A 23,850-nucleotide genomic window follows, 5' to 3' on the forward strand; every position below is an offset into this window, starting at 1 on the left:
GACCCCTAATGAAAAGGTGCAAGTTCCAGACTTAAAGAGGTATTCAAACAAAGAAATATTTTCTTAAATATACTTAGTGAATGTGTTATTTTGTAATCCTAATTCGTTGTTATTGACAGAAACACAGCATTTCACAGATACATTTCCAACCTGTCTCTATCAGTCCTGGTGTTTACGGTTGGAACCAGGGACAACTAAATTGTAAACTCCTGCTCCTTTTAGCTTCTCTAGCATTGCAAGAGCAGGGGGAAGGGTAGGAGGCAGAGTATACTACAGCAACAGACACTTCCTGATTCAAGCAGAATGCTTATATGCTTTTAATAAGCAGCCTGGAGAGAAGACAGCAGCAGCAGCTCTACAAACAAGATATTTGGTGATCTGAGGTGAGGGGGTCATAGCAGTGGTGACGGTGTATTTATTAGGTGAGGTATCAGAGCTAAATGTGTCATTGTGTCTTATATCTTCATAATGGATCTGATCTGTCTCCTCTCCCTTTTCCTATGGGTCATACATTTGTAGAATCTAAATCTATTCATAGAAGCTAAATAAAAGTGTAGATAAACCATGTAAACCCTGTAGGATGATAATCTGAGGAAGTTGTCAGCACAAAGTAAATCATAGTACAGAAGGATTGTGAAGTGTCTTCTCAGCTTGTGTCCGCCCACTTTGGAATCTTAAACTAACCAGCCTAGGGAGTGATAAGAGCAAAAACAGCAATAAAACTGACTAAAATTGTAAAGTAAGCAGTTAAAAATTATCTTTATTATGTAAACATCACTAGTGGATTAAAAGTGAGAACTTTCTTTCATGTATAAACCCCTTGAAAATAAATCACCCTCCAATATATAAAAGGTATACACCTATTACTTTCAACATGAATATCACATATAAAATGTATTTTATGAATGTCACAGGATGTTCCTTGGATTTTTCCACTATTATGTACCTTAAATCCACTGGTATATTTCATGTCAATATTGATGTTGTATATATGTTGGATTTACAGTGTTTGAGAAAGGCCTGTGTGGCCGAAATATCACACAAGTATAACTGCTGTAATCTATCACTTTGAAGACATTAAATGCATGTTAAAACCCATTGAAGTGTGTGGTCCCAATTTTACTTTACATATAAAATACATTTTATGAATGTCACAGGTGGTCTTGCGACCTCTCTCCTGGGAAACAGGTGCACCCTTGGGTCTCCCTGTGCCCGCTCTTCCCTGCAGCAGCCTCACCTATTCATAATCTATTATTGGTCTCCCTGCATGACCCAATTAATTGGCGCTGGCCAGCTGCCCTGCCTGTTAAATTCCCATCCCTTTCCTGTATCCCCTGCCGGATCTTTGGGTTTCAAACCCTAGAGAAAGCTGTTCAATATGCCTTCATGCTTGTGTTTAGAATTCCCGTTGTAACCCCAGTTCCGTTCCTGACTCTGCCCCTCTGCTGCCAGCCCTGACCTTTGCTCCACTACTGACTATGATCATGTACTGCCTGTCCTGACCTATTGCCTGTCCCCAACAATGATTCTGCTCTACGACTCTGTGGTGCGACCTGGTGATACCACGACACATCAAGTACAACCACTTTGTGGCGGGCTCTGGTGAAAACCGGGTACCACTTAAACTCTGATTCCAGGTGTCGGCTTACGTCATTGTCTGCAGTGGTCCAGTGGGTCCACTACCCTTGTTTACTAACAATAAGATCTGGCCATGGATCCCACCAAGATTCTGCTACCTGACCTGGCTGATCTTACCACCATCCATCAGTCCCAGCAGATTGTCGTGCAAGGTCAGCAACTCGGACAAGTCACCACCTCGTTACAGCAATTTATGACTACACAGAAACAGCGTCAAGTTTCTCAGGTCCCTCCTGCTACTCCGGTTTGTTCAGCTTCCGCAGAACCCAAGCTGAGTCACTCCATGCCCTCTAAGTATGATGGGGACCCAAAGTTGTGCAGGGGCTTTATTACTCAGTGCTCCTTGCACATTGAACTTATGCCACGCAGTTTGTCACAGAACAGTCGAAAATGGCTTTCATCATCAGTCACCTCTCTGGGAAAGCCCTGGCATGGGCTACCCCCCTCTGGAACAGGTTAGACCCAGCTTATATCACCCCATTTTTCACTGAATTCCGGTCCATCTTTGAGGAACCACCCCAGGAGTCTTCTGCTGAGACCACCCTGATGAACTTGCGGCAAAGGGACTGTTCGTGACTATGCGGTTTAGTTCCGTACCCTGATTTCTGAGCTAGCCTGGAATGAAGCAGCCTTGGTCGCAACCTTTAAAAAAAAAAAAACTTTCTGGACTGATTGCCTGCACATGACCTGCAGTCTACTCTGAGTGGTCTCATCTCTTTGGCCACCCAGACTGACATCCGGGAACAGCTTCTTGAACAAGTGCAAATCAGGACCCAACGTCTGTGCTGTCTGGTTCCTGTCTTCCAAAGACCATGCCAACTGCAGAGAAACCGATGCAGGTGGACAGAGCTTGTCTGTCTTCTCAAGAGCATTCCTGACGAAGGCAGGGGAATCTATGTCTCTTTTGTGCCAGCCCTGAGCACTTTCTTAAGACCTGTCCTGTTCGTGTCCTATCCGTCCTGGGAAGAAAACCGCATGCACCTATGGTTTCTGGGAGAAGCACCCCTAGGTGAGAACAAAGCTGCCCTGGTCTCGCAGCATCATTTTTCTGTGGTTCATCTAGAGAAGCCGCTAGTCATGTCTTCCATCAGTGGGCAGATCCTCTGTGACTCGGTCCAGTATCACACAGAGCCCCTATGCCTGCAAGTTGGGGCCTTGCATAAAGAGAGACTGTTGTTCTATGTCCTCCTGCGATCCACATCTTCAGTTCTACTGGGTCTCCCGTGGTTGCAATGACATGCTTAAAAGCTCAGCTGGGGATTGGAGTGCCAGTCTTGCTGTTTGGTGGTTCCTCATCCTGTGTCCATCACGATGTCCACCAAGCCACTGATGGATCTCCCCACTTCATACAAGGACTTTGCTGATGCTTTTTTTGGAAAACAAGCGGAGGCTCTGCCACCATAATGGCACTATGACTGAAGCTGGGAAAGTTTCCTCCACTGTGTATCTTCTATCTGTACCTGAAACTGCGGCCATGTCGGCCTATGTGAAGGAGAATCTGCAGAAGGGCTTTATACACAAGTCTTCTCCTGCTGGTTTCTTCTTCTTCGTGGCCAATAAGGATGGCTCTCTCTGTCCATGTATTGACTACCGTGCACGGTGAAAAACCACTACCCCCTGCCTCTGATAACTGACCTTTTTGATCATCTCTGTTGTGCCAAGGATTTTACCAAGCTGGATCTGCGGGGGGCATATAACCTCATCTGCATCCATGAAGGCAATGAATGTAAGAAAGCCTTCAATACTCGAGATGGACATTTTGAGTAGCTTGTTATGCCCTTTTAGACTGTAATGTGCCAGCAGTGTTTCAGGAATTTTTCAACGACTGTATACCTGTGTCGTGGTCTATCTTGATGATCTGCTGGTGTTCTCCTAAAGTCCCATCAGACTCATGTACGGCAAGGGCCAATTGCTAATATGCCTAGCTCGAAAAGTGCCAATTTCATCAGAACAGTCTTCTATTCTTAGGATACATTATCTCTGACAAGGCACTACAGATGAATCCTGCCAAGTTGTCTGCAGTACTTCAGTGGCCTTGTCCAGTAGCACTTCATGCCATGCAGAGGTTCCTGGGCTTTCCCAATTACTACCAGCAGTTCACACCACATTTCTCCTCCCTTGTATCTCCCATAGTGGCGATGACCAGGAAGAACGCCGATCCTAGGCCCTAGCCTTTGGCGGCTAAAGATGCTTTCACTAAACTGAAGTGTGCTTTTGTATCTGCTTCCGTTCTCACCCGGCCTGATACTGAGAAACTGTTCCTGCTAGAGGTTGATGCCTCAGAGAAAAAATACTCCACAGGAGACCGAGGACTATTGGCCATTAAACTAGCTGTGGAAGAGTGGCGCTATCATCTGAAAGGAGTTCGCCATCCAGTTTGAACCTCCTATATCTCCAGACTGCTCAGCGCCTCAACCCACGACAAGCTTGCTGGTCACTCTCTTCTTTTCTTGCTTTGACTTCTTGATTCACTTTCGTCCTGCATAAAAGAATGTGAAGGCTGATGCTCTCTCCCGTGACTCCGATGTTATTGGGGAAGAACCAGTTGCTGCTCCAGTGGACCTTTGGCAGCTTCCTCCTGGCAAGACATACGTCTGACCTGCCTTTCGGAAGAGGATATAAACTTGGGGACATTGCTTTTGTGTAGCTGGGCACCCTGGGGTGCAATGCTCAGTCGCCCTCTTTTCGTGTTTCTACTGGTGACCTGATCTGGTCAAAGATGTACAGGATTTCGTGGGCTACAGCAATTCCTGTGCCCGAAACAAGCCATCTCGTCTCAAACCTGCTGGACTTCTTCTGCCATTGCTGATATCCAGCTGCCTGTTGACTCTCGTGGCTATGGACTTTTTAACGGACTTTCCGCCTTCCTCTGATAGTCCCGTCATCTGGGTGGTAACTGACTGGTTCTCCAAAATGCCCCACTTTGTTCCTCTGCCAGGTCTGCCGCCTGCTCCATGCCTTGGCAGCCTTTTCTTCCTCCAACTCTTTTGGCTTCATGGACGTCCTCAGCACATCATTTCTGACCATGGGGTTAAGTTTGTTTCCAAGTTGTGGCAATCCCAGTGTAGTGTAACTTCAATTGAAGCTGGATTTCTCCTCTGTGTACCATTGGCAGTCCAATGGACAAGTAGAGAGAGTTATTCAGACTCGGGGCTGTTATCTCCGTCATTTTGTATCTGCCTGTTAGGACGACTGGTCTACTCTGTTGCCATGGGCAGAGTTTTCCTACAACTGCTTGGACTCTGCCGGCTCTGCTCCCTTTTTCATTGTCTATGGACAACACCTACTTCCTCCTCTTTCTGTGTTCGGATTTTTCAGCTGTGGAAGAGTTGGTCCAAGATCTTAAGTCTATCTGGGAGCAGACTCAACTCTCCTTGCTACAGACGTCTGCTCGAACCAAGACCGAGGCCGACAAAAAACACAGGCCTCCTCCCACCTTCTTTCCAGGTGACAAAGTATGGCTTGTCCTCCAAGTATGTCTGGCTGAACTCTGTTGCTTTGGGAAGAGTTTTCCTACAACTGCTTGGACTCTGCTCCCTTCTTCATTTTCTATGGACAGCACCCACACCCTCCTCTTCCTCTTTCTGTGCCCTCAGATGTTTCAGCTGTGGAAGAGTTGGTCCAAGATCCTAAGTCTATCTGGGAGCAGATCCGACTCTCCTTGCTACAGGCGTCTGCTTGAACCAAGACCTAGGCCGACAAGAAAACACAGGCCTCCTCCCATCTTCTCTTCAGGTGACAAAGTATGGCTGTCCTCCAAGTATGTCCGGCTGAAGATCCCCAGCTACATACTTGGTCCACGTTTCCTGGGTCTATTCAAGGTGCTGCAGTGCATTAATCCTGTGGCGTATAAGCTCCACCCCCCCCCCCCCCCACATAACAAACTCCTTCCATGCATCTCTCCTAAAGCCAGTCATCCTGAACCGCATCTACCGGCTAGTATCTTCTCCTGCTCCTGTGGCTGACTCAAAAACAGCCCTGTTACAAGCTAGGTGTTATTGCACAGGATTTACTGACAAAAGCACCTTTTATTATTTAGGTTTTACTGCATGTTATTCTCTGAAAGGCACCTTAACAATCTAAGTACCTATACCTATAGAATCTAGGTATTACTTTGCGCTATTCACTGACAACAGCACCATTTTTAAACAAGATATTTCTACATGCTATTCACTAACAGGAGCCCCTTTATGGTTTTTCATGAACAGATAACTATGACAGAACCTTCAAGATCTTGTTGGGTGATAAAGTAAATACTCATGTCTGGTCTTTCTAGGTATCACTGCTTACACTGTAGCAGCTTATAAGTAGTTCACTGACAATAGCACCTTTACAATATAGGTATTACTGCACGCTATTCATGAACAGTAGCACCTTTACAATCTAGGTCTTACTGCACAGTATTCAGTGAGAACAGCACCTTTACAATCTATTTATTGCTACTCTCTATTCATTGATAGTAGCACCTTTAAAATTTAGGTATTTCTGCATGTTATTCACTTAAAACACCACCTTTAACCCCTTAAAGACTCAGGGTTTTTTCGCTCTTTTCTCGCTCTCCACCTTCAAAATTCCATAACTTTTTCATTTTTCTGTGTACAGAGCTGTGTGAGGGCTTATTTTGTGCGTAACAAATTTTACTTTCCCATGATGTTATTTATTATTCCATGCCGTGTACTGGGAAGCAGGAAAAAAATTCCAAATGTGGAAAAATTTAAAAAAAACCACATGTGCGTCACGTTCTTGTGGGCTCAGTTTTTACGACTTTTACTCTTCCCTCCAAATAACATGTCTACTTTATTCTTTGGTTCGGTACGATCACGGTAATACCAAATTTATACAGGTTTTATTGCGTTTTAATACTTTAATACTAAAAATTAAACGAATGTGTACGAAAAAGGAAAAAAAAATTTTGCCATCTACTGACGCTAATAACTTTTTCATATTTTGGTGTATAGAGTTGTGTGAGGTGTCATTTTTTGTGAAATGAGGCAACGTTTTCATTGCTATCGTGTGTGACATTTTGACTGTGTGACATTTTGATCACTTTTCATTACATTTTTTATGTCATGTAAAAAGGTGTAAAAGTCACATTTCTGACATTTGGGTGCCATTTCCTGTCTCGGAAGTCACCGCCGGTTCTAACCGTTTTTATATTTTGATGGATCTAGCATTTTGGGATGGGGCGATGCCTGATGTGTTTGTGATTTTTACTGTTTATTATATTTTATATCAGTTCTAGGGAAAGGGGGGGATTTGAATTTTTTATATTTTATTCAATTTTTTTTACATTTTTTAAACTTTTTTTCTCTTTTTTCTTTTTACTATTTCTTAGATCCTCTAGGGTACATTAACCCTAGATGGTCAGATCGTTCCTACCATATACTGAAATACAACTGCAGTATCGCAGTATATGGAGTTTTTGCATGTGATTCAGAACCTTTACAAAATAAATATTAATTTTGTGTTATTCACAGACAACAGCACATTAATGATCTAAGTATTTGTACAAACTGTTCAGTGGGACTATTGCAATCTATGTGGAAAAAATTAATGGAAAAATCCTTTGGCACCAGCTGGTAAAAATTCCCAAATTTATTCAAAAATTCAGTTTAAAAGGAAAACATAGAAAAAGAGGAACAATACTAAAACAGGTTTATACAAACAGACTGAGGAGACATGTTTCAGATCTGTGTTACATGGCCCTTATTCATACCTCAACTGAACATGGCAACAACGCCGAAATATAAAGCAGAAAAGACATTCAAAACCCCTGCCTCTGAGTCATGCAACAAGTGAACTGAAGGTGATTGACTGACATATTATATAATCCAATGTGAAATGAGGCTAAACTGGAGACTGGAGTAACATAAAAGATTTAGTAAACATAAGTTAAATCATTATGAAAATGTAACTCCACTCTCCAGTTTAACCTCATTTCACATTTACTGACATATTGTATAATCCAATTACCTTTAGTTCACATGTCACATGACTCAGAGGCGAGGGTTTTGAGTGTCTTTTCTGCTTTATACGTCAGCGTTGTTGCCGTGTTCAGTAGAAGTTTGAATAAGTACTAGAGATGGGCGAATTAGTGAAAATTCGATTTGACCCCGGTTTGCCAAATTTTCTGAAAAAATTCTATTTGAACTGAATCAAATCTAAACGAATCATGGCATGTGATGTAACGATACGTCACATGCCGGGTGCATGATGAGGGCTCACAGCTCAGCCCTATCCATAGCCGGTTAGTCTTTACTGCATATTGCAGCAAAGGCTTACCGGTAACACCCATGGTCTATGCTGGCACCGATCACTGGTGTTAACCCGCAGAGCACCTCGGGTCTTCTGAAGACTCGAGGCTGCTTCAGTTTAACTCCTTCATTACAATGTGCGATTAGAACATTGTAATGAATGAGGGAAATCCCTATATACTGCCATACTGTAGTATGGCAGTATATGATAGGATCAATCAGACAACCTTGGGTTAAAATACCCTAGGGAGTCTCAAAAATAGTAAAAGTAAAAATACATTTAAAAAAATGATAATAAAAAAAACCCGTAAAAATTCAAATCACCCCACTTTCCCTAAAACTGATATGGACAGCGTTTAACCCTGTAACGGAAAATAGCACACAAAGTCGAAAATGGCACTTTTTTGCCATTTTGAAAAATATAAAAAATTCTATAAAAAGTGATCAAAAGGTCGTACAGTCTTTAAAATTATAATCTATGTGTTGCTGCATGCTTTTTACTAACAAAAGCACATTTATGATCTAGGTATTACTGCATGCAGAGCCGGCGTCAGCACCCGGCATACCTGGGCAAGTGCCGGGGCCCACTGGTGCTGGCAGGGCCCACTGGAGGCGGTGGAGCTGTGTCCTACGGATATAATAATGATGCAGAGAGCAGTCACTCTCTGCATCATCAGTTCCTGTGCAGCGTTTGCCCGGGTTCCTGTAGGGGGCGTGCAAACCTCCCACTGTTCGGGGGTCGGCCGGCTGCTGTATAAGGAATCGCACGGAGGAAGACAGGCTGGACGCAGACAGAGGCAACATGTGCCTCCTTCTACTGCGATGTATGGTGACCCCCGTTACCCTGTGTGAGTACAGCATGGTAGGAGTCAGGCTACTGTCTGCTCAGTTAACCCTTTGCTGTCTTGCCCCTGACAGTCAGGTTCTCATGCCACTGCCTACCTCTTACTTTTGTAGTCCATCCTTTTAGAGTAATCTGCAGCACGACCAAATTGCGTTGAACAGTTAACAGCGCACCAAAAAAGGTTGTTGACACTTCCTGAAAAGTGCAGGGGGCACCAGATTAATGAACACTGTGCGGCAGTATTCTATAATGTGCCGCATCCTGCACACTCCACAGACAAACTGCTCTTAGTGCACTACTTTTGATAAATGTGTCCCATTTGTATGTATGCATAACACCGCATGTGTTTTCATGTGTTTAGCTACTTAGAAAGAGTTTTCTTTCATTACTAGAAGTGTAAGCACAGCAGCTTACGCTTCCATCAATGAAGAAAATGTCTTCAAAAGCAGCAAAACACATGGTAACATGAAAAACGTATGGTGGGAGGCATAGTTAAAGGGCCCACTGAGGCACTGGCGCCAGGGGCCTACTTAAACCTGGAGCAAGCCCTGACTGCATGTTATTTACTAACAGCAGCATATTTACACTCCAGGTATTACAGCGAACCATGCACCTTCAGCACCTTGTTACATGCGACAACAGCACCTTCACAAAATAGGTATTAATTCATGCATTCTACAGTCAATGGTACCTTTAAAATTAAGTTATTACTGCTGGCTATTCGCTGACAAAAACACCTTTGAAACACCTAGGTATTACTTCTTGCTATTCACTAACAACAGCACCTTTACAATATTGGTATGATTGTGGGCTAGTCACTGACAAATCCACCTTTATGATCTAGGTAATACTGCAAGCTTTTCACTGACAACAGCACCATTATGATTTAGGTATTACTGTGCACTATTCATTGACTGCATGTATGATAGTTATTGACAGCAGCAGCAGCATTACAATCTAGGTATAAGAAAATAATTGTCATGCAGTGCTGCAAAGTAGGAGTTTTAATCAAATATTTTACCTGTTAATGCGGTAGCATTGCTGAATAACCTTGTCATGGCACTGGAAGGAAGCAGCTTTTCAATATTGGTCATTAATCTGCCAAAAGAAGTTCACATTTTCATATTTGCAAATATTATAACAATATTTTAAACATGAATAATAAATGTAATAAAAAGGTAAAAACCGCATGTAACATATTTGAAATAACTACTGTTATTGTTATTACTTAACAAGTTGAAGACATGAAGCAGATTTATCAGAAGTGTCTGAGGTAAAATTGTTCTAATTGCCCATGGAAATCAGAGCTCAGCTTTAATTTTATAAACAGTTGTGGGAAAATGAATGCTGAGCTCTTATTGGTTGTTCTGCTCTCAGACTCTTCTGATAAATCTTCCCCATACAATGTGAATGCTTGTTCTAATGCCGATGCCGTCCTGATGATTGGGCTGGCACTGTGAGAGTGTCAGCCCAATCATTAGCAGGAGACCAGCTATTTTTCACAACCTGGACCCTACTGTGTCTGCTGTGGACAGAGATCTCTTTCTGCAAGGCAGTTTAACCCTTTATCTGTCACTATCCAGCATGACCAAGGCAGCTAACTAAAGAGACAAAGGGACAGAGAGACAGAGTAAAAATGGGGTGTCGGGGGTTGCCATAGCAGACAGAGGTGTAAACCTTAGTGAGTGCCATGTAAGATGGCCTATTATAATAGAGATCAAAATATCCCAAATGTATATCCCATAGTAGGACTGTAAAAATAAGTTTAAAAGAGTTTTTTTTTTAAATAAATAAAAACACCCCAAAAATCACCTTTCCACATATTTAACTGTTTAACATATTTATATATTAACATATTTAATGTAGTTTTAAGAATTAAATAAATGTTTTATCCCCATAACCAGTGATATTTTTTCTCTCCAGAAAGGCATCCTGGCCTCTCTTGAACATGTACATAGAGTCCGCCATAACAACCTCCTGCGGCAGAGAGTTCCATAGTGACCAAAAGAAGAGACAAAGGGGAGTGTGTATAGGCCAAAAACGTATATATACAAATCTTTATTTATACCATAATTGTACACATTACAAAACATGCATATATCTTAAAAACACCTAAAATGTACATGGACCCCTGAGGAAGTCGCATGTAGCGACGAAACGCGTGGGAACTTTTTGCCCACATCACCCTCTGCACACGTTCTACTCCAGGTCTATCATATGGATGGGTAACCAAATATTAGCAACTTATCTGTGCTTACTCTAGAGTGTGCTTCTTTTTTGCTTTTGTTCCTGTTACATCACATGCATTTTGCTAAAGGGAATTGCTAGTAGTGTATTCTGACACTCCACTGTGCCATATCAGCTCCCTTCTATAGATAGATACTTTCTTTACAGGGTAAAAACAGGCAACTTATTTATTGTCTATATAGGGTCATGTGTTATGTATAGACCTATTGCGGTCATATACATGGGTCAGACTGCATGTACTTTTGTACATTTTAGGTGTTTTTAAGATATATGCATGTTTTGTAATGTGTACAATTATGATATAAATAAAGATTTGTATATATACGTTTTTGGCCTATACACACTCCCCTTTGTCTCTTCTTTTGGTCACATATCTGTAATTAGAGTGTGGTGGCCTCTTTAGGCATATTTCAATTATAGTTTTGCTGTGCGGGTTTCCATTTTTGTAATTATCACAAGAGAGTTCCATAGTCTCACTGCTCTTACAGTAAAGAATCTTTGTCTATGGTGATGGTAAAATCGCCTCACCTGTAGGCGTAGAGGATGCCCCCTTGTCCTGGTCACAGGCCTAGGTATAAAAAGATCTTTGGAGAGATCCTTGTACTGTCCGTTCAGGTATTTGTACATTGTAATGAGGTCTCCCCTCAGTCATCTTTTTTCTAAACTGAATAATCCCAAATTTTGTAATCTGTCATTGTATTCTATTCCCCCCATTCCCCTAATAATCCTGATTGCTCTCCTCTGCACCCGTTCCAGCTCTACTATATCCTTTTTATACACTGGTGCCCAAAACTGTACACAATATTCCATGTGTAGTCTGACCAGGGATTTGTATAAGGGCAAAACTATGTCTTTATCATGAGAATCTATTCCTCTCTTGATACATCCCATAATTTTATTTGCTTTAACAGCAGCCGCCAGGCTCTGGTCACTAAAATTAAGTTTACCATACGCCAATACCCCCAAGTCCTTTTCACCTCCAGCTTTACTAAGTAATTGACCATTTAGAACATAATTATACTTTTTGTTTCCATGGCCCAAGTGCATAACTTTACATTTATCTACATTAAATCTCATCAACCATTTCTCTGCCCACTCCTCAAGCTTCCACAAATCCCTCTGTAATGCTAAAGTATCAACCTCAGTATTTATTACTTTACACAGCTTAGTTATCTGCAAATATTGAAACTTGACTGTGTAAACCCACGACAAGGTCATTAATAAAAATATTAAAAAGAAGTGACCCCAATGCTGACCCCTGTGGCACTCCACTGGTAACGTCAACCCAATCTGAGAATGTGCCATTAATGACGACCCTCTGTTTTCTATCACTAAGCCAATTACTTACCCAAACACACAGATTTTCCCCTATTCCCAGCAGTCTCATTTCATATACCAACCTTTTATGTGTCAAATGCCTTTGAAAAGTCCAGATATACAACATCCACAGCATCCCCCAGATCCAGTCTTGAACTTACCTCCTCGTAGAAAACAATCAGATTAGTCTGACAGGACCGATCTCTCATAAACCCATGCTGACGCTAGGTTATAAGGTTGTGCACAGTGAGATACTCCAGTATAGCATCTCTAACAAACCCCTCAAATATTTTCCCCACCACAGAAGTTAGACTCATGGGTCTGTAGTTTCCAGGATCGCTTTTTGATCCTTTTTTGTATATTGGTACCAAATTTGCTATGCGCCAGTCCTGTGGAACATAACCAGCCCTCAGTGAATCTTCAAATTTTAAAAATAACGGTCTGTCTGTCACGGTACACAGTTCATGCAGAACCCGGGGGTGTATGCCATCTGGCCCCGGTGATTTATCTATCTTAGTGGTTATCAAAAATAGTGCAAACTGCACTTGGTACTGTATGCCTGTGAAATGGGCAAAGGACGCCAGATTCAAAACTTGTGTTGCACGTTCTTCATGAATCTTGCGCCCTCTGCACTGCTCTGACAGAGTGCACCAACTTTATTTTTTGTTGCACCTTTAACACAGGGCGTGCAACACAATGGGGCAGATTTACTTACCTGGTCCATTCGCGATCCAGCGGCGCATTCTCTGTGGTGGATTCGGGTCCGGCCGGGATTCATTAAGGCAGTTCCTCCGACGTCCACCAGGTGGCGCTGCTGCGCTGAAGAGCATCAGAACACACTCAAGTTCACCGGCCTATACCTAGTGAAGGTAAGTGCAAGCTCCGCAACATATTTTTTTTTAAAAAATGCAAAGTTTTTTCCGAATCCGTCGGGTTTTCGTTCAGCCACGCCCCACGATTTCCGTTGCGTGCATGCCAGCGCCGATGCGCCACAATCCTATCGCGTGCGCCAAAATCCTGGGGCAATGTAGGGGAAATCGGCGCAAATCTGAAATATTCGGGTAACACGTCGGGAAAACGCGAATCAGGCCCTTAGTAAATGACCCCCAATCTGTCAGAAACTGCATGATAAATGTGACGCACAGCCCGACTGTACACCGGAACGCCCATTTTCAGAGCAGAATTTTGTGTTGCGTCTGGTATAGTGCAGCTGTATACAAATGTGTTGCATGCAACACTCCTTGTCCACAATAGATGTACAAGTATTTTGCACTGAAATGAATGTGCAAAGCCAGACAGAAAACTTTTAACCCCTTAAGGACGCAGCCTGTTTGCAGGTTAAGGCTCGCAACTTTTTTTTGAAATTTGACCAGTGTCTCTTCCTGTGGTAATAACTTTTGAACACTGTTACTTATCAAAGCGATTCTGAGATTGTTTTTTCCCCACATGTTGTACTTCATTTTAGTGGTAAATTTTGGCTGATAAGTTTTGCGTTTATTTACAAAAAAAAGAAAAAAATGATGAATTTTTAGAAAAATTTGCCATTTTCGAAATTCAAAATCACCGCGTTTTCAGGCAGATAGATTTACCACCTAAATAACTTGCAGAATAACATTTCCCATTTGTCTACTTTTCATTTTCATAATTTTTGAAATGTTTGGATAATTTATTTTGACGTCACGCGGCCTACAAATCGAATAGCGATTTTCCGTATTTTCGGAATTGACTATTTTGGGGATAAATACTGTTTGAAATCAAATTTTACATATTTAGCAACAAAACCCCCTATATAACCAACCCATTTTCAAATCTGCACCCCACAAACTATCAGAAACAGCACTTACAAAAATTGTTAACCCCTTGAGATCTTCATAGTAATTGAATCAAAATGGCGGTGAAATTTAGAATGGTCAAATTTTGTCGGTTATACGTTCATTTAGCCCTAAAATTTACACATTTCCAAAAGATAAAAAGAGAAAACTCACCATAAAATTTGTTCTACAGTTTCCCCTGAGTGCAGCGACCCCCCACACGTGGACATTACTTGTGTTATGGGGGCACAGCGAGGCGCAGAAGGGAAGGAGCACCCTGCAGCTGCCAGGATTTTAGTTTTCTGGTTGCCCCCTTTTGAAGGCTATAAAATGTTCGCTTTTCCGTTATTGGGGCCATGTGACGGCATTTTTTTTGCGGGATGAGATGCTTTTTCCAGTGTTACCATTTTGGGGTTGGTATCGCCTATTGTTGAAAATTTTTGAACTTTTTTTTGAGGTCATGAGTAGAAAAGCATCAATTCTGTTCTGGATTTTTTACTTTTTTTTTTTCGTGTTCACCGTATATCCTAATAATCCTGTTATCTTTATTCTATGGGTCGATACGATTACGGGGATACCAGACATGAATATTTTTTCTTATGTTTTACTAAATTTGCCAAATAAAACCCTAATGTGGGGAAAAATCTATCATTTTTGCATCGCTGTCTTCCAAGTGGCATAACATTGTTACGTTTTTGGCTACAGAGCTGGTTGATGGCTTGTTTTTTGCGGGACATGTTGTTGTTTGCAACAATATCATTCTGGAGTACATATGTTTTGTTGATCACTTTTTATTGCATTTTTAGTGGGATATAATAGGTAAAAATCATAATTTTTGGTGGGTTTTTGACTTTTTTTTTACGGCGTTCATCATGTGGGTTCAATAGTTATTTAGTTTTATTCTACGGATTGTTACGGACGCGGTGATACTATATATGTGGGGTTTGTGTTATGATTTAGACTTTTTTGAGCGTTATATGTCTCTTTATATGTTTTGGGGCTTATGGGCATTTTTAGTGATTTATAAAGTAATTTTTTATTGAAAAACATTATTTTGTACATTTTTTACATGATCCACCATGGGATATGAACAAGCAATCATCTGATTGCTTGTTCTTGATAATACTCTGCAATACTAATGTATTGCAGGGTATTATCAGTGCCAGCCTATGCAGATGCATAGGCTGACACTTTGCCTTTAAGATGACGTCACAGACGCCATCTTAAAGGTAAACCCTCCAGGCTTCTCTGGGGTCCCGATCGGACCCCAGAGGAGCCAAAACAGCGATCGCCCCCCCCCCCCGAAAACGGTGCGGGGGGGGCCGATCGTGGGGTAAAGACCCCCAGAAGGCAAGTTAAATGCCGCGGTCGCGTTGACCGCGGCATTTAACGGGTTAAACACCCGCGATCGGAGCCCACTCCGACCGCGGGTGTTAGCCGGGGATGTCAGCGGTAAATTACCGCTGAAATCCCGCGGCTAACGATGCCGGTTCGGCTGCTATGCAGCGCTGAACCGGCATCGGCTCTGCGCCGTAGCTGTACTGCGCTGAGCGCTAATCGTCGGAAGCTGCGCAGTACAGCTACGGCGCGGAGCGCTAAGGGGTTAATGAATATAGGCCGGTATGTTAAAAAATACAATACATTTTTAAAAAGGGTTTTGTTGCATTTATATCAACCCACTGCAACTAATAATTTACTAATGCAGTGTTGGCATCCTACTCCCCTAAAAGGGTATTCCAAAGGGTCAATATTAAAGGGCACATAGGAATTGTTCCTCAACTGGCGATTATCTGTCAGCCGCCAAAGATCTGCAGAGAAGTTTTGCTGATAAGGGTTATCCATCTCAAATATTAAAATAAGCACACCATCATGCTTTGAATAGACAGAGAAATGATTTGTTGAATCTTAAAATACAAGCAGATGGGGAACAGATAATGTGTGATTGGTATTGTGGGGGGGTCGGCAATGACAAAGCTTTCATGGACAGAAGGATTCAAGTTGAAACTGTGCATTTATTCCAGAAAAGCACCAGTATCAAACAAAACATCAAACAAAATCCTTTCCTGTCCGGCTCTAACTATACACTTGGCGGCCCTCACTAGCCACTGGAGGGCTTCTCCTTGCCTGCATGGAAGATACTTTCAGTAATCCAGTGTCACTCACGTGTGGCTCTCACACAGTCTGGCTTCTGTGTCTCCAGGTAGAGAGCACCTTCTGTCTGCCCCACACCCTTCTTTAAGGGATTGCACACCTGGTGCATTGTTAGACCCTTTGCAATATGGAAGCTTTGGTCTGGAGCAGTGATCACATTTGTCTCCACTCCAACAATTAGAGTCCTGTACCAGGTCTTCCAAGAGACCAACACATGGAAAACAGCTTCCAGTGTGACCCAATTCACATTGTGGTCACTGTAATACACATAAACACAGATTTTCTCTCCAACTCAATAGTGACCATGATAGATGCCACATACAAGTATGAGAAACAATCAATTTAAATGTGTGTGTGTTTATATATGTGTATATATATATATTATAAGCCCACATTTACTAAGGTGCTTTTGTGCCAGTTTTTTGCTGGCCTTTCTTTGCAGGGCAAACTGCTTGCACATGTATTTAAGAAGGGTCCGAGACACTTTTGTGATGCATGCGACACAATTGTGGTGCACATGACACTTTGTGGCACACACTGCACTACACCTTATGTGACACAAAGTTCTGCACTAAATAAACCTAACCTAACCTAAGCTAAAAAATACCAAAAACTGAAGGAAAAATGATGAACATTTTTGAACTGGTGAATAAGGGTTTTCCATATTTACCGTAGGTATCTTTATCTCATGCAGTCTAGAAAAGACGTTGAAGTATAATTCAGGGGAATGAATTAATTGTATTAACACAAAATTACATAATATAAAAATATAAACTGGCACTGCAAAAGATGGATATATCACATTAGTTTATTGATAGTAATCTAAAAATGCATATAATACACAAACATGTAAATGCAGGGCCCTTGCATAGAATAATACATGGATATAATTGTCATCAGGTAAATGTAAAAATAGGTATCATAAAATAAAGATATAATAAAAAAAATCTGCAATTATTCTTAATATGTTCCCCAGTATTATAGTTAATAGCAATGTCCATACATAATTCTTATCTAATCAGAAGTGATCTTCAAATAGCTCAGAGCATATGTGGTAAATTTCTAATCATAAGTTCCAAATAGTGATTTATACATTAGGAATCCTATGTTTACTTACGGTTACAAAAATACAAGCAAAAAGTCAGTTCAGAGCACATGTAATGGAGTCTTCCTTCCTCAGTAGTTAGCTTTTTGGAAGCTAGCTACTGAGGAAGGGAGATCGTAATCTTCCTAAACGTGTCTAGCAGTTTTTCAGCCAAGGTAAGGTACTGGATATACCACCAAAACGGTATACATTGGTGGCTTCTAACCATCTGTTCACCACTAAACGCTGTTGAAAAAGTGTATCACATACCACTGTTTGTTGTGGAGACCTCATGTGAACACTACAGCTCGATTGGATAAAATAGTTTGTATTACCAACTGCAGCTCTCATTAACTCCTTAGAGATACGGCACCTTCCTTCAAGCTAATACATTTGCTAAAAAGGGAATCTCTATTATTTACCTGGAATAGATAACCGCCATAATTAAATATAAATTGAGCTACATGATAAAATGGGAAGGATATCTCAATAAAAACTTTAATACCCAGGAGTGGATGAGTGCATTGTACTCATCTGTCAAGGCAGCATTAACCATATAGAAACATTGAGGGAAATTTAATTAGGCTGATACCTTTCATCTTTTAAAATTTCAAAGGTGTATCGTACATATAATGATAGATGTTGGAGAGGGTGCGGTATGGCCGCCAACTACTATCATGTATGGTGGTCATGCGCCGGCTTTATCCCCGGGACCCAAAATGGCGGCAGAGAGGCCCGATGAAAGCAGGGATCCACAGCAGTGCGGAGCTGGTGCGCCAAAGTCCCCGATGAAGCCGCGAATGCGCACGACAGGAACTCCGGGGACCATGATGGCGGCGATGGAGGCTAACGATCCCCAGTGTAGCATGGGGCATGATAGGCCCAGACCCCTCAGGGGCAACAGCACCCCCGGACTCACCCAGTAGGTCACTGGCTGCATCACCACATTGGGGGTCCTCTCTGGGTTCTGCATCACCCCCTGTGGAGGAGCTTTCGCAAGCACTATGGCTTACAACACCTCAGGGGCTGAACCCGCATGCACCTGCGTGGACAACGCAGCAGCTTGCCCTCAGGCACCAACAGTTAGGCCGCCCTGGCCCCTCGTCACAGGGGATACACCCCACTCCTATCCTGGAACGACAGGCTGAATTCGGTGAGGATATACCGCAACAGACATTATCAGCGCACATGTATTATGCTAAAACTTCTCTAGATGGCGAAGTGTTATCTGACCTAAGAGCATTGCGCGCACATATACGCACCATCCCTACCAGGGACGACATGGAGTCCTATATCTCCAGATTGGAACAATCTTGCCGGTCTGAAATGTCTGCTCTCAGAGACGAAGTACATCAAGTGGAGGGAAGGGTGTCCACAGTGGAGACTGTTAAAGATATTACACTGGACTCAGACGCCATCTTACATATTGTCGGACATTTTAAAGATTCAGCATTATTTCACATAACTTTGTGTACTGATAACTGAAGTTTGGGTGGGTTTCATTCCTCAGCAAGCACACAAAGACCTAGTGCTCACTAGCACCACCTAGTGGAAGGTATCCAGGTGGACATCTGGACATTTGGTTTATGTGAAGTTTCAGTATTTGCATGTAGCCAATAGTATTAGACTCCTTTGTGTGCTTACATCCAATAGTGTTACATTTCCTGGGTGAGAACACCCAATTATGGTTGCTGCTTTCCTAATTACACGCCTTATGTAAAGTGCCTTATGGTTTTCTATAAATATCCGTCCCTCAATAAACTTATCAGTCTTGTTGCTAACTTCCTGCAAGGACAGGTCTTGTCTTTTCTTCAAGTTAGTCAATTCCAGCGCTGGACACAGACTCATTTAATTTGAAAGTCACCTTACAATGATTAGGGGTTTGAGCCCCAGATATAAATCTATAAGAATTGGCGTCTTCCTGGGTGGCCATACTTTTTATGGACATCTAACCATCGAGGTGACCTCCGCAAGAGTCCAGGCGGCCAGTGACCAGAACTGACAATGAGCGCTCATCGGGGTAATTCAAGTCTATTTCTGTCTACCTTGACTGTAGTTCTGTTTCACTGGCTGAAAGGGACTGGGTAAGGTCATCTCCTTGTGTGATATTATGTACTTTGCCTTACATGTCCATATATAATAGTATGTGCTCGATGATTTCGGCAAAGGATCACTTGTACGGTGACCGACAGAGACTGGACGTGACAATGTATGTTGTAGAAAAAGGTCTGCAGTGCCCTCTTGTGAATTGTTGATGTAGTTCAGAAAGTTTGTGATGGTGGAGATTTTCGTTCATGTAAGCGCGGATAGAATCTGGAAGTTTGCAGAGACAAATTCTAGCCAAATTTACGTATCGTTCCTTCGGGATTGATGCGGCACCGTGATGCGGAAAATACGGTAGAGGCAGGAAGGACACTGACGGGAATTTTACAGTTGAGCGTAATCTCCTTGATTTCTGAAGTATTGTGTGAAGGTCTCTAATTTGTACTTACTGATAGTTAGCGGGGTAGTCTGGAGCTGTATGTACGGAGGATATCTATAGCCTTTGAACAAAATCAGGTATTCCACAGATTCCACAAAATGGGTAGTGAGCAAAGTAAGACTGTAGCTGGACACTGCAGACCTAAAAAGGCAACTGACATAGTGTAACACAGGAAAGGTAAAGAGTGGGTAAAAGGAAGTTATGAGGTTTTGAAGTTTTTGGGTATGTTAGATGATTCCCTGAGTGTGCAGAGGTAGGAGACAGCACTTGATGAGAATGGTAGCTGGCTCAAAGACAAAAAGTGGCACACCCAGGCAGAAGTTTGTTTTGATGTAAGTAGAGAGTTAATGACAAAGGAAAGTGGATGGGGTTGATTACTGGAGACTTAGACCAGTGACTACGGACGGACCAGGGCAGAGGGACAGGAATCCTAGAGAGTGCTCATTAAAAAAAAAAAAAAAAATCTTTTGGAATGCAACCAGCACCCTCTTAGACTCCACCCCCGTATCTGGGGGGTTAGAGAAGATGACACGCCCTACCATTTTTCAGTGGCGGCCATCTTAAGACAGTATATTGTTTTCAAGTCCCTGAAAGTTAATTGCCTATGATTCTACACTGTAGGCTGGTTGTAGGATAGCAGCTGAGTCACCCTTGAGGTGTCCTGGCGGATGTTTGAAATAAATGCCGGCAGGTGAATATTTTCATCAATTTCAAACATTTGCTAAGAGTCTTGAATGTGCAACGCTGTTTGTATATTTTGTTTATTTTATTTTTAAACTTATTTGATCTTGACAATTGCAGAAAAATTACTAGAAAAAGTGTTGCAATGTCTCTGGTACCTGCTTTCTGGAGTTGAAAGAGTTAATCAGGGGGAGATCTCTGTGCAGCTGGGCTTTGTCTTATCTATGTCTGTGAGAAGTGGCCTTGAAGCACACAGAAAGCATCTGTGTTGAGTGGGGGAAACAGAGCTGACAATCTAAAAGACTTAAAGGAATTTGCTTGTGATAAGAATACAAAGAGACACAGTCTAGGAAACGTAGACGGCCCCAACAGGGCGGGACAAGGGGGGTGGTAATGGACAAGGATGTCAGCAAGAACAGTCCCCCTCTTCTGAACGCCCCCCCCCCCCCCCAAATAGAGTTAGTGCATTTCATTGTAGAACTCTTCCCTGTTGGCAAATGTTTTCCTCTCTGTGCCCCAACATGAGGATTGCCAGTATCTATTTAAGTATATCTGATGCAGATTCCCACAAGGGGGGTAAAACTCCCCCAGCCAGTACTCCATACTACACAGCCCTACAGGGAGTAGACTGGCAGACTAGCCCCTTACTGGATGTTCTCCTTACCAGTATGCGGATGACCTACTGTTTTTGTTTGCCAGGATGCATTTATTGACCTTATGTGTTTTCTGTTCCAGAAGGGTTGCAATGTTTCCAGAGACAAACTCCAGTACTACCAGGAGAAGGTGGTCTTCCTAGGCCACTGCTCCTCAGCCACAGGCAGACACCTGACAGAGGAAAGAAAGCTGGCAGTCCAGAATGTGCCCCTGCCCTGAGGCACTAAGCCTCTTCACATGTTTCTAGGACTGGCCAGCTCCTGCAGCCTGGGATAAGGTCTGCTGCCTCCAGCCTGATGTTGCCCCTTGATAATTGAATTGCCTCTTCCCCTTTTGCCCTTAGTCAGGAGGCAATTGATGCATTCTATAGCCTTAAGGTGGCAAATCCTGTCTGCACCGGCCCTATGCACATTCCACTGAATCAAACTTTTGTTTTATTTTGCACTGAGTATCTAGGCCACGCCAGAGGTGTCGAGTCCAGGAATGTGGTGGCCTCCCCAGTGGCCCACTATTAGGCCCGGTTAGACTCAGTCGTGAGGGGAGCCCCGCATGTGTCAGTAGCTGCAGCCAGCAATCTGCTCAGCAAGGCCAGTGAGCTGATCCTAGACCAGTGATGGCAAACCTTTTAGAGACAGAGTGCCCAAACTTCAACCAAAGACCCACTTATTTATCGCAAAGTGCCAACACAGAAATTTAATTTGTGATTTAGCTCCATGCTCTATCACAGCTTTCATTCATATGAGGAGAAATTGGATGATCATTGTAAATTCTCTCCAGGGTCCCCTAAGCCAGAACTATTGTCTGGGTAATCCAGATATGTTCACACCTTCCCAATCCTCTAGTAGTCCCAGGTAGAGCTGTCACTGTAAAATATCTCTGTGCACAGCAAGCCCTGGGACTGCAGGAAGATCCCTAGAATTATCTCTGGTGATAGCCTGGGTGCCCACAGAGAGGGCTCTGAGTGCCACCTTTGGCACCTGTGCCATAGGTTCGCCATCACTGTCCTAGACCCTAGATCACTCAGTTACTGTGCAAACCCCACATACCTTGCACAGTGTCCTCACCCAAGTACAGCCCAAGCATCTGAGCAAAGGCCAGACAGCTCAGACTCCAGTGTGCACTCCTGATTCCCCAGGATACACTGATAAGGTGCACAGCTCTGAATCCTTCATTCTGTCACCAGTCTTCCAGGATTCAGAGAGGGGGGAGAGAAGGGTGAGTAACACAGATGTTGAGTTTTTTTCTCATAGATGGCTCCAGGTCTGCAGGAGAAGACAGACAGTTCTACACTGGATATACAGTGGTCAGTGGCGCACATAAGGTAGTACAAGCAGAACCACTCCCTCCACACAGGTCAGCGCAGGAGGTGAAGTGACGGCACGCTACAGCTGGTGGAAGGTAAAAGGGCAAACATCTATACTCAAGGTATAGTTCTGGGGTCTAAACACGACTATGATCCCTTATGGAAGGCTAGAGATTTCCTCACCTCTGCAGGGAACCCCCTTTAAGCATGGCACACTGGTTATAGAGCTCATGGATGCTCTCTTACTTCCACAAGAGGTGAGGATAGTAAAAGTAAAAGCACACACAATTTGGTGACTCCACAAGCCAAGGGCAAGTATGTGGCTGACGGGATGGTGAAGGCAGCTGTACAGATGGAGCCCAGAGACTGTCCTGAAGTCTCAGCGGTGAGTTCTGAGCTAAAAGTTTGATCCACAGGTGTTCCAGTCCCTGGTGGCCCGAGAGTCACCAGAAGTGAAGGGAGTGTGGAGGAAAGCTGGAGCCCAGATGCCTATGGGACCTTGATGCTGGGAGAGAGGGTGTGTCTGCCCAGAGCCCTGCACCCGACAGTAAGTCGAGTAGCCTACGGACACATACACATCCAAAATGGCCATGCTAGTGCTCATAAACCATAAGTGGTTTGCCCCGGGCATTACTACCCCTGTCACTAGACTAGTGAAAGCCTGTATAGTCTGTGCCCGCCACAACCCGGGTAAGGTGGTAAAGACCCCACGGAAGGTGACACCCAAGCCGCTGTATCCCTTCCAAAGACAGCAGATGGATTTTATCCAGCTACCAAAAGTGGCACGTAGGAGTACGTGCTTGTGTGCATTGATCTCTTTCCAGGGTGGCCAGAAGCTTCTCCCATGACCAAGGCTACTGCCAGAGCTGCAGCCAAGAAGGTGGTGAGTGAGATTTTTCTGCAGGTTTGAGACTTCCGGAGACCATAGAGTCCGGTCGCAGAACCCACTTCACTGGACAGGTAAAGACTGAAACCTTGTCCCTCCTGGGTGTAGAAGAGGCCCTGCACACCCCTTCCCGAATTAGTTGTGGGTTTGAGAGAATAAATGGCACTCTTAAATTAGAGATACGGGAGGCCATGGAAATAACAGGGAAACCATGGAGCGAATGCTTTCCTGCTGCCCACTATTCAGTTGGGACCACCCCCAACAGAAAGATGGGATTGTTCCCCTTTGAAGTATTTTTTGGCTATGCACCCAGACTAGGCCCCTACTTCCCATAGACCCTATAGCTGATGGCAGGAAACCAGGTGAAACATGCCGCACAGTTGAGCCAGGCCTTGGAAAAGTGTTTGTGATTACTTTTTCAGATCCAGACAGAGACCTCAGGACGCATAACCTGAAGCCTGGAGACTACGTGGTGGTAAAGAGACACCAGAGAGAGAG

General features: G+C 43.2%; 1 protein-coding gene across 4 annotated transcripts in view; it reads right to left on the reverse strand.

Moving 5' to 3' along the window:
* Nucleotides 1–23,850, reverse strand: part of ABCA13 (ATP binding cassette subfamily A member 13) — a 590,340-nt gene that overhangs the window by 375,258 nt on the left and 191,232 nt on the right. For all 4 annotated transcript variants that reach the window (XM_072153102.1, XM_072153100.1, XM_072153098.1 and 1 more), the window contains exon 21: nt 9,758–9,834. In XM_072153102.1, the coding sequence (XP_072009203.1) occupies nt 9,758–9,834 (77 nt within the window). The remainder of the gene's footprint in view (nt 1–9,757; nt 9,835–23,850) is intronic.

The sequence above is a fragment of the Engystomops pustulosus genome, chromosome 5 (genome assembly GCF_040894005.1).
Source record: "Engystomops pustulosus chromosome 5, aEngPut4.maternal, whole genome shotgun sequence".
NCBI classification, from domain to species: domain Eukaryota; kingdom Metazoa; phylum Chordata; class Amphibia; order Anura; family Leptodactylidae; genus Engystomops; species Engystomops pustulosus.